Source organism: Octodon degus, unplaced genomic scaffold (assembly GCF_000260255.1).
Source record: "Octodon degus isolate 3935 unplaced genomic scaffold, OctDeg1.0 scaffold00024, whole genome shotgun sequence".
NCBI lineage: Eukaryota > Metazoa > Chordata > Mammalia > Rodentia > Octodontidae > Octodon > Octodon degus.
This window is the reverse complement of record NW_004524600.1, coordinates 1,595,378-1,611,734: the sequence shown is the minus strand read 5'-3', so window position 1 is coordinate 1,611,734 and position 16,357 is coordinate 1,595,378. Positions and strand designations below refer to the sequence as shown.

Genomic DNA, 16,357 nt, shown 5'->3' with positions numbered 1-16,357 from the left:
AGAAGAATATATGCAGTGTATTATTTGTTGAAACTGTACTTCCGATTTGATTTGAAACTGTCTCATTGCTATATGTTTATCAATAAAACTGTAGAGAAAAAAAAAAAAAGAAAAAAGAAAAACAAGTAACCAAAACCCCAAATCCTCACTGTCTATGAGTTAGCATGTCATCATTTTCTTAATGACCCATTCAAGTATATGTAGCATGTATTTTTTTTTCATAATGTTTATTGTGTTTTATTCTGTTTTGCTGACTTAATTTCTTCAGGAAAATATTACTTATTGCCCTCTGCAAGTGCAGCACCTGAAATTTGGATAGTTCCATGGTGAGCCAAAGCCAATTTATGTAGCATGTATTGAAGATAATGTAAGAAGGAAAGAGAATAAATCATTTTCGGTGTTAGGGCTGACACACTAGGGCCTATGATTTAAATTTGGCCCACTGTCTATATTTGTAAATAAAGTTTTATTGTAACATAGCCAGGCTTGTTCAGTGACATGTGGTTGGTGACTGCTTTTGCGTTGCAGTGAGAGTTGAATAATTGTAGCAGGGACCATATGGTCCTACAAAGCCTGAAATATTCCTGCAGAACTTACCATTTATAGAAAAGGGCTATAATTAGTGTTATTTGCTTTTATAAAATGTGAAAGGATGGAGACAGACCTGAATGCAAATGTCATGTCATCTTCCAAATTCAGATGAGAACAGTTCCAGTTTTCCTGTCTGTTTTTTGTTACTATAAAAAGAATTTTTTAATTTCACAGATACTCATGCTGTTTCAATAACTGATGTTTGTGCTTGAAATAATCAACATAAGGAGTGGCAGCTAGATGGGGAAATATGTGACCTTTATTGTATTTTGCAGATGCTTAGCTTTTGGCTTTAAGCGAGTGAGTTAAATCCCTCCTGCTCCTGGTGCTTCAACTATATCAGAAGTTGCCTGGGTAGTTCCATTAGGTGTGGGCTAAACAGCTGCAAGCACTTTTTGTTTACATATCATTTGGCACGAGTGGGATTCATGCTTGTCTGTTATGGTGCCGTGCTAGGGATGCAGTTGGACTGTCAAGATTTGGACACATTCGCCAGCATTCAAGTTGGGTTAGTAATGTTCTGAACCCGAGCCAGGGCTATATACAATGACATCACCGAGAATGGTGGGAAAGGACGGCTTGCAATGATGTTTGCCATCGCCACTCTGCATTCTGTCCATTATATAACACTTGCCACATTGTGCGTATTCTTCTTCTTAAAATGGACAGAGCCTTGTCTTGTGTGCCGAGATGCACTGCTCTTGTTTAGGAAAGTAATGGGGAAATTATTTGTGGTTGATAAATGAGCTGCCACAAGGGAGACGCGATGGCCAAGTGGTCTGAGTGTTGGCCTGGGAGGCAGGATTTTTACATTCAAATTCTGGCTGTGCTCCATGCGACTCCCTCTGTGACCTCCCAGGCAACAGTGGTATCTGTTTTCCCTATCTGTACAGTAACACTCACCTTGGATGTGGCTCTGTTCTCACGTATGCTCTGCACTGCTAATAAACCATCCTGTTTATTATTAAAACTCTGCTTTTTGTAGTCAAATATGTTTGTATTTACTTTTATTATGCTTTCTGGGAACTTGGCTTTTCTATGAGGTACTCTGTGCGTTGGAGTTGTCACTTTCACTTTGCAGCAATACTTTGGGCTTTTTTTATTTTTAATTTTTTTCCATAATTTTATTGAGAAATAAATAGCAATGAGACAGTTTCAAATCAAATTGGTAGGACAGTTCCAATAATTAACACATTGCATACTGCCTTCCTAGTGGTTATTTGTTGTACAAGATGCAGATATGATATCCTATTTACAAACACAATTAGAATAAATCCCTCTATTCCTTGAATTAAGAGAATGTAGCTATATATCTACCCTAACCATTTTGAATACACAGATACAAAATGGTTATTCATCTGTATCCCCTTTGCAGCAATACTTTGAAGACAACAAGTAAATTACTTTGAAATCTGTAGTTGGAGAGGGAGGAGAAAGGGTACACGGAGGCGTGTTATACGTTATATACATCCAGGGAAACACAGCAGCTGCCTCTGGCCCATCTCTTCACCCTTTTCTCTTCCCCACCTCTTAAAATATTAGACTAAAATGAACAAAGCTGGACAAATGCCAAAACCTCAAGCTGTGTTTTATCTCCTATAATTTCCTTCTAATTTCCTCCGCAGACCTGACTTTGACCTCAGACTCATTCTGAACCTGCTCTGTACAGCAGAGGGCCCAGGCTGCTTTGGACAGGAGGGTCCCTCGAGGGTTGCACACCATTGTGCTGCTTCTGGGCTGGAAAGGTTTGAGTAGTTGTACTAAAATATCTGTAGTCGTCACATAGCCTTCTTTTCTAATGCTCTTATTGTAATCCACATGTTAATTACCTTATCTGTTTAATCCAATTCCACATAGCTCCTTGGATTTATAAATCAGTATAACTTTTTGCTATGAATAGTTCGTCTCCTGGGCTGTTAATGTGTAACTGTGGTTGGCCCTGGTGCTGTAAAAGGTGTTTCTGTGTAAACTAAGTTTAGCTCTTGTTGATTTTCTGGTGGACAGGAAATGAATAGAAGTAAGGAAGGAGAGCACATAAAATAAAACCATTGGAAAGTTTTGGAGCAAAAACAAGATCAGATGGAATGGACAGGGACCTAAAATAGGGAATAGCTATTGATCAGCATTTTAAAACTGTTAAACAGTGGCTCACAAACAGCTGGTGGGTTGGTGAGAAGAGAGACTGTTTTGTGAACATGGACCCTGTTGGCAAGAGTGACTTAGGGGACAATGTACTGTGTGGCTGTTTAGTGAGTTCTTCAGTTGCACCAGCAACATTGCAGGTGCTCAGTAGTCATGTGTGGCTGGTGATCATTGCAGTGGACCACAAAGCTCTTTTCCATCCCTGTAGAAAGCTGTTGGACAGCGCTGGTTGAGTGCCTGTGGTTGGTAGCGACCAAGCTTACTGGTGAATTTGGTACTTTGCTTAGTCAGTCAAGCCCTACTGTCCTAAAGACCACTGCAGGGATAGCTGTGCTTTTAAAGTTGAAGTAAGCTGCAGGTGAATGGAGTTGGAATCACTACATGCGTTCAGTGGATGCCACGTAGCTTAGGGTTAAGTGGAGCACCTGTAGTGAACCTACCTGCACAGCTGCTGTGCGCGCACTGCCGTGTCCCCAAAGGATGGTAGTCATCATTCACTCAGGGCAAATCACTGAGGAGTTTTTTTTTCTTTTTTCTCTCCTTTTATCAGTGGTGAAGTATTGTGCAAAACAGGAATCTTTGCCAGGAATTTGTATTTAATTTGATCCTGCCCGGGAGCTTATCATGTGCCTCTAGGAAAACTGAATTCTATTTCTTAGGTTGTCACTTCATTGACCTAGCTCATAAGTGACTTTGATTATGTGTCTCTGACACCTTTTTAGCATGCACATTAGATCATGAACAGCGCCAGAAGAACCCAGGTTGGTCTCTTTCCTTTCCTCCTGGCAAGTGAATTGGTTCCCAGCCAGATCAGGCAGTGTTTCATGTAATGAACTGTGATCTCGGTGGAAGTGTTTTAACTTCGTTTAGATTTTTTAAGAGACTCCTTTCCTTTATTCCTTAATTTGGTGGTGTGATTGTTATTGTTATTATTGTTGTTATTGTTACTGTTGTTGTTTTTCTCCTCCTCAGGGACTTTGGTGTACTCCACCTCGAAACAACACCTTCCACCTAGTCGGTATCTTATTAATGCTTATAATATTAAATCAATGTCAGGAAGAGACAGATTTTAGGGAGAAGATTCATGAAAATAATCAAATATAGTCTGAGAAATTATCATTTTCTGTGGGACACTGAAGCCAATAATCCTTCCCTAATTATATTTCTACAACAGAGGTTCTTTTGAGCAAATATCATTAGTTTCCTTTTTTTCCTACTACACAGTGAAGGCAAGGGGGAAGGAAATTCATCCTTTATCCTTTTTTTTAAAAGTTGTACTCAGTTTTAGCTACATCTTTCCACTTTCATAATTAGTTTTGGGTAAAAGAAAAATCAGAGCAAATTGAGTGGAGATTGAAGAAAATCAGTTTAAGAAACTACCCTTCCCCTGTATTGTAGTATGAAAAGCAATGGGCTTGTTGAAGATGGATGTTTAAAATTTCCTGCAGCAATCCAGTGTATTAAATCCTTTTTTTTGTGTGTGTGGCTCAAGAAGTAAATGTGGAAATAGGAATAGAAGTGAAAGTAGTTTGTGGAGGCAGTGGCTATAGAAAGCCAGCTCTCCTGTTTTTAGTGAGAACCCTTGATATAAGTTGGCAGAGTGACTAGCTAAACAAGGGGATTTCCCTCTAGTCACAGTTATAAGTCCCTCAAACAAGCTGTGTCTTGTGGGTTCTTTACCCATTCACTTGTGCATCTTTGGTTCTTTGAATTTAAGAAGCCATGATGAAAGTCCATGTTTTCAGTGTGTTCACTATTGAAGGGACATATTATATTTTAGTCTGTAGAAAATGACAGTGAGGGGAAAAATGAATAGAACATTGCTGTTAATGCAGAACACGTTTATATTTTGAAATTTACAGTTTCTATAAAACTTGTGAAAGACTGTTTTCAGTTAGTTTGTACTTAGGTCTTTTCAACATTTCTAACTCAACTTTTAAAACTATTTTTTACTTTAGTAATAAGCAATGTAAATCTGAACTTCAAATAAAATCTATTTCAAATTAAATTGTTCGCATTAATGCCAAAGCATTTTTGTTAACATTGTTTATCTTGTCAAGAAAAGAGGTTCTTTCAAATCTCTTAATATATTTATACTTTCTGGTTTTTTAAACGTCATCCCTGTCATACTTTTTTCATTGCTGAGACCTAAAGTTAAATAAAGAGGAAAGGTTTATTTAGCTTACAGTTTGTAGAGGTTTCAGTCCATGATTGGCTGACTCCAAGGCAGGGTGGTGTTTCAGATCGACCTCACAGAAGAGAAACACTTCATGGTGGGCAGAACTTAGCAAAGTAGACTAGTGAGAGATGGCCAAAGCTCTTTCTATCTCTTTTACCTTATCCAGGCTACCTAGAATGGGTAGCACTCACACCCTAATCCTAGTGCCCTTGATCTTAGCATCACACCATGAATTCATGCCAGTGTCACACATTCTAGATCCAACTACTTCTTTTTGAAAAACCCAACCTATGGCTGCATGAGGTTTTGGGGGAGTGTCTATCTAGACTCAAAGTATAACAGCCCCTTTTTGGTCTAGACTGGTTGGATAGGATTGGCTCAATGAAGCTCCAAACACTTTAGAAGGGGTAGAGCAGGTCAGGATGTGGGGGAGTCACTTGTTGGTTGTGTTAGGTCCAGGATCACTGGCCAGTTTTCCTTGTTTTTGTCTAATGTCTTTCCTTTTTGCAGCTACTTGGTCCTTTCTTGGGTAGAGTGGAAGGAAAGAGGGGAGTGTATGTACAACATATTGATCCAAAGCTGTACTGGATGCACATTGCCTTGAATAGAATCTTTACCTTACCACTGATTAGCTGTGTAACTCTGAGGGATATATAGATTTTTAACCTGTGAAACAGAAATAAGGATGAGTATGCTGTCCTTATTCTGAAAATCATAAATCTGAAATGTTCCATATATATATGTATTTAGTACAGGGTCTACGGGTTCTCACTACACAGATTGGACTCATAGTGATCCTCCTGTTTTCAGCCTCCCAAGCACTGGGATCATAGGGGTGCGCCACCGTTCCCAGTATCAATCGTCATTTCAGTGCACCCTAGGAGTAGGGCTGGCACAGCATGCTGGGGATTGAACCCCTGTCCCTGCATCTGCCGAAGCAGGTGCTTTAATCCACTGAACTATCTGGCTGGTCCTCAAAATATTTTGAGAGCCCTCAAAATACTACAAGTGAAAAAACTCCATGTCTGACCTAGTGTGACAGATCACAATAAAAGCATGGGCATACTAAATATAGTAAGTAGATACCAGATGTGGTGGCAGAAGCCTGTAATACCAGCACTCTGGGAGTCTGGTGAAAGAGGGTCTGCAAGTTCAAGCCCAGCCTGTGTAGCTTAGTGAGTCTCTGTTTCAAAATAAAGGATTGAAAAAGGTCTGGGGATGTAGTAGCTCAGTGCAAAGGCCCTGGTTGCTACCTCCTGTGCCACAAAACAAAACAAAATAAACACAAAAGCAAGCAAAACTCATAACATTACTTTCAGGATATGTATATTGGAAAACCAGATGAATTTTATGTTTACATTTGGGTCTTATGTGAAAATATTTCAAAAGCTGGAAGACTTCTGGTCATGATTATTTTGCATGGTGGGTATTCTATCTGTAGTAACATTTGTACCCTCATGGGTCGTTTCCGTGAGATTAATGTGCATTGAGTACTTAACTCAGTTCCTGACACTAAGTGTCCAGTAATGTTGGCTATTATATTATTCCTAGTTTTAAAATGGTGCTAGGTTCTTACTGTGGGATACCTTGGCAGACAGGATATTAGCCCCCCAGAAATATCTTCCTTTCTTTTAGAAGATCAAACACCAGTTTATGACATGTATACACCAGTCAATACAGAAATTCAAACTCTGCCTCAGATTTATGAGTTCTTCCCTGGATTGGTTCTTAATCTGAAAAAGAATCCAGGGCAGTGATGGTGAGCCTTTTAGAACTTGCAGTAACAAACAGCCTACTGTGGTCCCATAGGTAGGCTACCGCTGGCCTAGGGCAGCAGTGTCATGTGACATTGATTGTTTTGAAGCAGTAATGTGAATTGAACTTTGTGAAAACAAAACAGAACAAAAACAGGTTGCAAGTTCTAGAGAGAGAGGAATTACATTTCAGGTGAGCTGATGTGTAGCTATTATGGCTCTTCTCTGTGAGTGCCGTCTACGTATTTGCTGACTGTGGTGTGTCTTGCCTGCTGAGCTGGAAACACAGTGTGGGCCACATCCAGAGCACTGTTGCCACAGACTCTGCATCTCACGGGAGACAACAGCAAGTGCTGTGATCCCAAGGGGGACAGGAGTAGGTAGTGTGCTGGAGAGAGACTTGAGGGCACACTCCCAGGGGACACGTGGCAATGTCAGGAAACATTTTTGGGTGTCCCAACTGGGGAGGGCCTGCTGCTGACATGGGTAGAGCCAGAGGTGCTGCTGAAGATCTTGGAATGCATAGGAACCTCAGCACCAAAACAGAATTATCCAGCCCTTGTGTCAGTTAAGCCCAGGCTGAGAAAGCCTACTATTGGTCAAGTGTTCACTCCTGGTCCTCCCAGATAATCTCAGAAGACCTTTGGGCCAGCACCTGGGTGATAAGAATTGTTGTCTATGTCAAGATCTCTGCAGAGGATTTTAAGAAGAACCAGCAAGAACACATTCCCTGAGAGTCAGGAGCCAGCTGTGGGAGGAGCAGAGAGAAACCCAGGATGCTGGTGGTGGTGGCAGATTGGGGAGTGAGTTCTGAGTCGATCACGCAGGATTTTTTTGGTGGCTTGTAGGCATTATTCAGGTTACCCAGTGGGCTCTTGAGTTATTAGGAGAGATTGGACCTTGTTGATTGTTTTGAATTCTTCCCTTTCCTACAGAATTATGGCCTTGAAACTGATAATATGAAGAATTTAGTTTTGAAACTGCGGGCGTCTTCCAACAATTTACAGAATCATATAAGCAGCCGGCGGAAAAATCCAGTTTATGACGGGAACACATCCCACAAGCCGCCCAATGAACTCCTAACTTCCGTGGTGGAGCTGATAGGCGCTGCCAAGGCTTTGTTGGCTTGGCTGGATCGGTGAGTAGTTCATATGCCTTTTGCTGTGTTCTAAGAAGAGGATCTGAGATGTCCCAAGGCTGATCTTGCATCTTAGGAAAACAAACCATGGTTCCATTTGCCTCTTTTCACTGAGCCTCAGGAATCCTGGATCACAAGTGGCTCTTAGGTTTCCTGTGGGCATTACTTGAAAAATTTATAATGGGAAGAATTTAACCTCAGCTTACAGAAAACTGTGCTAAAGGTTGTGTGCTACTGAGATTAAACATTAATGGTTGAGTATTGGTTGGTATGAAAGGCTGTTCACTTCTGAAGGGACATTAATTCTTTGTTCAGTTTTGGATATGTTTTTTTATCTAGTATTATCTCTGTCTCTTTGCCATTCAGGTTCCTATCTGATGTTTTACTTGGGACAAAAAAGTAATATGAACAATGATTTTAAACTAGCCTATTGCATAGTTATGCCTGCCAACAGACAGTGCTGGATCCTGGTGGATTCCTCCCATTGCCCCCTTTTATAAAAGAGAATTTTTGTTACTTTCCAGGGCTCCATTTACAGGGATCACTGACTTCACAGTAACGAAGAACAAAATCATTCAGCTTTGCTTAGATCTGACCACTACAGTACAGAAGGTCAGTAGTAAATCATTATGGGTTTCTAAGAGTCTCCTCCCTGTTTTTTTTTTCCAAAGGGCTTCCATGCAGGTATAAAGTATCCCCACCCTAGTTTTTTGTTTTTTTTTAATCAGAATTTGGGAGAGATAAAAGGCTTTAACTTTGATGCACTGTACAGATAACCTCGATGAAAAATGACCAGTGGCCTTTGAGTCAGAATATCTTCTTTTGTTTTAAAATAATTGAGCTGTGTTGTACTTCTTCTCAAATGTTTGAGCTTAGTTTAACTAGAAATGCTCACTATAATCTATGTTCTTATTCCTTTATAAATGTGTTGATTCTGAACTTTCCTTCTGACTTCTGGTTTGTGGATTTAATGGTCAGGATGGTCTAAGTTATGGGGCAGTAACAACTTCCAAACCCTGGCAGCGTGTCCCTCATTGGTATCCTCATGGTCAGTTGGAAGATCTGCTCTGCTCCTCCCCTTTTCAGGACATAGGCTGACAGAGTAACTGGTGTCTGTCATTTGTCCTCATGACAGAGAGACAAAGAACTTTGGAGGTTCCCATATTGACGTATCTTCTGGTCTATAGGTGACATGTGTCAGTTTCACTTAGGGCTTACTGTGCAGTTCTAGGTAACTTAGCAAATTTTACATCTGTCTTTAACTTACCTAGCTTCTGTGATCTTAACAATGTTATTAGTCTCTGAGCCCTGAAGACCACCTCCTGTCACATTGCTTGGCATATTGGACACATATTTTTGAATTGAATCAGGGTTGTAAAACGTGAGGAGGAGCCTTTTTCCTTGATATCATACTGATTCTAAAGGTTTCTGCTGATCATTGGACAAAAAAATAAAGAATATTCTTCCCTCAATCTTGACCGTGGTGTAACAGAGATGCAATTGTGAAAAGCTAGGTGGTCTCTGTAAGATGAAGAATTAAGCTTGGCTTTGCTCATGTCAGGTTCTTGGGATCCAGTTCTAGCAGCCGCTGAACTTCAGGTAATCTGCTTGGCAGCAACTGGGACCCATGAGTCACGCAGTGTCAGAGGCCTGGTGTTGGTGGTGGGAGGCCTTTCCCTGATACTTTCTTTGAGTGTACTTTTCCTTCTGCTTTCCTCTTCCCATAGCATTTGCTTCTTGTTTTGATGGTTAGCCAATTTTGCATGCCATCAGCTAAACTAAAGTGTGAAAGCTAAACACAGTAGTTAGCTAGTGGGTACATTTTCCCCACAGGCACACCTGTGATTTCTTGCCAAGGGTCCTGAGATCATGTGCCTGACTCAGGCTTTCTGTGCTGTGGGGCAAGCAGAGGCAGGACAGTGACAAAGCAGAGGACAGAGAAGTTGTGCTTGTCTTCATGGTGAAAGCTGCTTTGCCTAAGCAGGTTAGTGTTGGTTTTGCAGGTAGTTGGACAGTTTCTTCAATAAATATTTATTTAATTTTTTTCATTCATTCATTCATTCATTCATTCATTCATTCATTCTGTATAAAGTCTTGCTATGTAGCTTAGACTCCTGTCTTAGCCTCCCCAGTGCTGGGATTACAGGTGTGCACCTCCACACCTGGTTTCAGTGGCTGGCGTGCTGTGCCTGGGGTTCCTGGCCCAGCATGGCATGCGGTACTGGGGATCAAATCTGGGTCCTTGCACTTGGTAGGCAGGTGCTTAGAGTGCCAAGCTCTTTCACCAGCCCAATAAATCCTTATTGATTTTTACTCCATCTGTCATTATTCTAGGAACTGGGGTGCCAGGGTAAAGAAACAGATAAAAACTCCTAAGTCATGGAGCCTACTGTCTCTGGGGAGACTAAAATACTGAGGACTAAAACAGAAAATTACACACATGCACACAAACATGTGTACTTACACTGTGTATGTGCAGTTACGTAATACAAGAAGAGTAAAGGAGGAAAGGGGTATTGGAAGGTTGAAAGCCGAATATACTCAATACACCTTTAAAGCTTTTTAAATTGTTTCATATCTGGTCAAGTTGAGATTTTTAAGAGCTTCATTTTTAATTTGTAATAAAAGTTTACAGTTTGATTTTTTAAAAAAGTCAACAAACTGCAAGTACCTGTCAATAAAGGTCTTAAATAATTAAAAAAAAAAAAAAAAAGAAAGCCAAATATAACTGTGACACTTGGTGACAGTTATCCTCACTAAGAAGGTGACAATTGAGTACTCAGACCAGTAAAAATCTCTGTTCACTGGCATGGGTGCACTAAGGTGGCACTTTAAGTGGACCTTTCCATATGGTTATAGAGTGTTGATTGTTATAGTTTAAAAAAAGTCTTCCTGCGAGGTGCAGACCCTGATCTGGACCCCTTCAAAAGATTCTTGCGGAGTACCTGCTTCATGCCTGTCCTTGCCTACTGGCGGCTCATGATGCCTGCTAGATGGTTAATGGTACACATTCTATGATGTGCTTTTAAAGGAATGAGTCAGTTCTTCTGACAAAGAAGCTGATAAGAATTTATATCTTATCAGGGGGAAGTGAATCCAAACTGTAGGGACACTGTAGGCATTATTAGTGTGGACATTCATTTTGTACATTTTTCCTTGTGGTGCTTACTGAAGGAGTTTAGTCTATAGTGGTTAAGAACAATTTTTATTTTTATTTTTTATTTTTTGGAGAGACAGTCATAGGTTTGAATCTCCTCCCAATATTTTCCCTTGGATAATTTACTTAAAATTTATGAATCTTCATTCTATTTTCTCATCTGTAAAATGGGAATACTAATGTTTATTTTTCCAGACAACTTGGTAGGATTTCTATAAATTGTTGAGTAGAGAAAAAAGGAAAATAGTGAGAAATAATTAGAAATGGTAGGGCTGGTGAGATAGCTCAATGGACTAAGTGCCTGCTTAGGCCAGCGTAAGGTCCAGGGAGTGGGGTTTGATCCCTGGTCTTTCCCCTGGGTATACTGAGAGGGCCACCAAGACCACGCATGGTGGTTCATGCCTGTAATCCCAGGGCCGGGGAGCTGAAAACAGGAAGATCACTATGAGTCAGAGCTACATAATAAGGTCCTATACCAAGTACATTAAAAAAAAAAGAAGAAATGGTGACAAAAAAGTGTGTACGTGTTTGTGTGTTTGTAATATACACATATGTCCATACCCATAATCCTACTTGTAAAGTTACAAGTCATGGAATGGGCAATTTGGAAGAAAAATTGAATTTGCTATGGCAAGGAGAGAGGTGAAAGAGAAAGTAGGAGCTAACCAAAAATAAAATAAAAATAAAAACAAACAACTACAAAAAGGCAAAACATTTTCATTTATAAAAATCATATACATAGCAATATTTATGCCTTGATAGAAAATTAGATATAGATAAATGATGTATGTCTGTTCGTGGATGAACCTAGAGATTGAACTTAAGCCTTTATAGGCAGGTACTCTCCCCCTCTAGCAAAATACAAGAGCTTTAGAACAAAATATCCTTCAAAATACTGTCATGGAGATTAGATGAGCTATACCATATTAAAAGCACAGTTCGTACTTATAAATTATCTAAGCAGCCATATAAAATTTTTGCTTTGTATTAGTGTTCTGGAACGAAATCTGCCAGGTTGAAGAGAGGAATGAAACAAATATGTTGCCCTGATTTTCTTTTTAAATTAAAATTTGAATATTTTTAAAGAAGAAGCCTAAGGTATATAAATGTATTCAGGGAGATTATTTTATGACTTTACACTCAGAAGGATGCTTAGCTTTTGCTCAGTGTTTTCTATAGTAATGGAAGAACATGGGTTCTCAGCAGCCCTGCAAGGGAGGCTTTGTTACCGTCTTCTTTTATACAGAAGTACATAAGGCGCAGAGGTACTAAACGTGTTTCCCAAGGTCTCAGTTCCTAAGAAGGTACGATAAGGAGGGGAGGCCGGGGGCAGGAGAGACCAGCCAGGGCAGTGTTCCTGGCTGCCAGATGAGGCCATGACTGCCAATCCAGGTGATACGGACAGTAATGAAGCTCTGCCTCGCTCTCTGACTCATGAGGGGGTGATTCTCTCCAGGACCTCTTTTTCCATTCCAAACACTGTGAAGTCACAGCACAGCTGCTTCCTGTCACGGGGGATGGGTGTGGAAGCCCATGGTCACCATGGTGGGAGGTAGGAAGACAACACTTTCACACGCCAGTGGGAGAGTTGGGCGGCAAACTGGTGCCTGTTGACTCAGTTTCCACAGCAGGGGGGTTGTTTTCTTGGTGGCTTCTTGGATCTGCCCAAAAATCCAGTACTGAGAATCATGTGGTCCCACCATGACCCTGACCTTTGGGTGCTGGTGTATGGAGAGGGGTTCTCCATCTCTGGGTGACAGTCTTCAAGGATGACAGTGCTGATACCATTTTGTGATTTGTAATGAAAGATCTCAGACACAAGTAATGAGTTACATTTCTATCTTGAGACCGTATTAACACACTGTTTTCTGGAGTTGATATTTATGTAATAGCTGTCAATCAGTAGGAATGCGGAAGGGGCTTTTATAGCAGTTGATAACTAAGTTCCAGGCATAAGATAGGGCAGAGAGACACATTTTAGATCTACAATTATTTGTATTTCATGTAAGTTGCTCTAGGAGTTTGAATTTATATCAGATTTAAATATTTCAAAATCGCCAGAAGGAAATTTCTCAGTTTCTTTTAATTTTTTTCTCCTTTGGCTCTTCTTTTCCTAAGAGGCAGGTAGGTATCAGTTTTGGGAGCATTAGAGGACTTGCTATTTTCTACATTTTTATCTAGTAGAGATGATTAGAAATTAACACCATGAAAGTCTAATTCTCCTAAGGTAGAAGAAGTTGATCCCTACCCCATTTGCTCTGCCAATGAATCTTTCCTTTAACAGAGGTAATATCTTTCATGTACCTACAATCATTATCCTTAAGGTCGCCCCAGTTTGGATCGAACCTACCAATGCGGGTCCTCTCTAAAGAGACTAGTTCGGCTCATTTTACTTCTGCATGCCCTCTGCAGTGTGGGCTGAAATCCACTGCTGTGGATAGTTCTAGAAGGTTAACTGTGAATCTTTCCTTCTGGACAGGACTGTGGTGATTTCTGTGATCAGCTAGCTCTGTTCTTACTGTGTGCTGTGTCTTGGGTCTTTTGTTCTTGAGCTGAATAAATAATACTTTGCATTCCAGCCTTTTATATCAATAGCATACCTCAAGACCACTTTTTTGGCAGAGTCTTAATGAATGTTTTGTTAAACTTTTTTCATCTACCAAGGACTGAAATATCTGATTTAATCTCAGTGCTGCTTAAAATAAACTTTTGTGGCTGAGTTTACTCAAGCCCTTGTTGGAAAGCTTTTCTTATAAGGCAGGCCAGAGCTTAGGACTGCTGGCTAGTTGGGCTGCTGCTGGCTTAGCATTGGCCATACTGGGAGTCCTTGACAGTTTTCTTAGATTTGGACTTCTGACTTGGTACTGGATTCTCTGGGCAGTCTAGATAGTATGTGAATTTCCATTCAGTGATTTTTGCAAATTTTTAATTAAATAATGGGTTACATGGGTTGCTTGACTGATAAACTCCTTAGGAAAAGGGAAGAACAGGACTTTTGGAAAAGATAGATGCCGTCTTCACTTGAATTCTGTCCCTTGATACTCAAGTTTAGGGCCCAGCTGGGTGTATGTCAGGGACTGCATGAGCACCTGGAAATATCTATAAGGCTAAGCCCGTCGTTTTTAAGTTTTCTCTTGCTCAATTTCTATTTCCTTTTTTTCTTTAGGATTGCCTTGTAGCAGAAATGGAGGATAAAGTTTTATCTGTAGTAAGTATGTTTTTTGAAAGTTACTGTAAAATTCCTTTTCCAGGCAGTAAGGAATCACACTGAAGTAAATGCCCTATGGCTAGTTGCCTTGCAGTATAATTTGAAATATTTGCTTTTGGGATATGGGCTATTAATTTAGGTAAAAGGAGAAACATAAAATTATTTTAAAAGACCAAGAATTGTAAAAACTCCTAAGCTTAAATGAGCACTGTTGGGGTTTCTGGCTTTTTTGTTTGCTTGCTTTATTTTTGTTTCTCTTCTGAACATTTCATCAGAATATAATTGAGCATCAGTAGTTAGCTTAGTGTGCTAATCAGAGTTAAACTGATTTGCAGAGTTAACTTTAGGACCATTTTGATGAAAAAAAATTCTTGGCAAAATCTTTATCATGTGGAAGGAGGGGGCACTACGACTGTTTAAAAAGCATTTTGAAACTATTCATCAGCACTTCCGCCTTTTGACATAAGCCAGCCTGTGCTCTTTTGATAAGGTCTTCCTCCTACTGATGTTGAGAAATTTAGCAATGAAACTGCTATTAATATATTTTCCATAAATAGGAAGGCCAAACAAATTGGAGGAATGTAAGAGAGTGTTGTTTCTTGGATTCTCCTCTTTAGAACGGAAAAGATCACTCTTAGGTATTTCCTGATTTCATTGCTTGTTTAATTTTGAAAGACTAGATGGAGCCGACTGGGCCAAATATTACCATGGCTTTTACATAGAGACTTTTGATAGGTACCCTATCTTGTATCTGTAGTGCTTTATGGTATTTGGCATTTAGGAAATATGAACTGTCACTAAGATGACCATAAAAACCTACATGCAAAATGAAAATGTCACATCTTCTAAGACATATCATAAGAAAAAATTTAGGCAGCTTTGGTAGTAAGTTTTTAGATAGAAAGTCAAAAGAGCAAATTATAAAAGAACTAGATGACATAGATATCTTTATAATAAAAAAAAACTCTGCCGTGAAAAAATGTCAAGAGAATGAAATGACAAGCCACAGACTGGGAGAAAATATTTTCATGACATGTAAGACTTATGTGGAAAATATATGGAGAACTCTTAAAGATAAGACAACCAAGAAGTAGGTGAAAGATCTGGACAGCTGCTTTCACAAAGAAGGTGCAGAAATGGCAAATAAGCACATGAAAAATGGTCAACATCTTTTGTAATTAGGGAATTGCAAATCGAAAGCATGAGATAGTATTGCATCCTTTGGAGTGGCTAAGATTCAGAACATTGACAACGCAAAGTGCTGGTGAAGACATGGAGCAGCAGTCCTTCTCACTGCTGGGAAAGCAAAATGGCACAGCAGGTTAGAGGTCAATTTGGCAACTTATTGCAAAACTAAACATGTTGTGACCACACCATCTACTAGTTGCATAACAAGGTATGTACCCAGAAGATTTAATATATAGATCCACAAAAGTTTGTACTGAATTGCATAGAACATTTATAGTAGCTTTATTCACAATTGGCAAAAACTGAAAGCAACTACAATATAGGTGAATGGGTAGAAAAATATGGCAGGCTGGGCAAATAACTCAGCGGATTAAAGTGCATGCAAGCAGACGCAGGGGCAGCGGTTCAGTCCCTGGGCCTTCCCTGCCGGTCCCGCCCCTGGGGCATGACTTAGAGTGGGTGTGGTAGTGAGTGCCTATAATCCCAGCTCTTGGAAGGCTATAAACAGGTGGATCACTATGAGTCCAATCTAGTAGTGAGACCCTGAACACCCTGTAGACCCTTCCCTAAAATACACACACACACACACACACACACACACACACACACACAAAGAGAACAAAAGGAAAAGGAAAATATGTCACGTAAAATAAAATATTATTCAGCAATAAAAAGAAATGGACTGTCAAGTCAGGAGAAAATATGATTCATTTAGGAGGAAGTTTAAATGCATATTATTAGTTGAAATACACTAATGGAAAAAGACTATATGCTATATAATTCAAACTGTTTACAATTCTAATTCCCAGGGGTTCATGGCCAAGAAATGGGAGACAGGTGTTTAGCTCAAGAGAGGAGTTTTTAAGCCAGCGAAAGTCTGTGTGATACTATAATGATACATTACATTGAGCATTTGTCAAAACTCATAGAATGTGTATCATAAGGAGTGAACAAGGGCTGGGGAGATGGCTCAGTAGAATAAGTGCTTGCCTGGCAAGCG

General features: G+C 39.9%; 1 protein-coding gene across 1 annotated transcript in view; it reads left to right on the top strand.

Annotated features, from left to right (window-relative positions):
* Cnksr3 (CNKSR family member 3) overlaps positions 1–16,357 on the top strand; it is a 99,041-nt gene that overhangs the window by 59,883 nt on the left and 22,801 nt on the right. Inside the window, exons 3-5 of the mRNA XM_004628496.2 lie at positions 7,602–7,804; positions 8,329–8,416; positions 14,128–14,169. Coding sequence (XP_004628553.1) covers positions 7,602–7,804; positions 8,329–8,416; positions 14,128–14,169 — 333 coding nt within the window. The remainder of the gene's footprint in view (positions 1–7,601; positions 7,805–8,328; positions 8,417–14,127; positions 14,170–16,357) is intronic.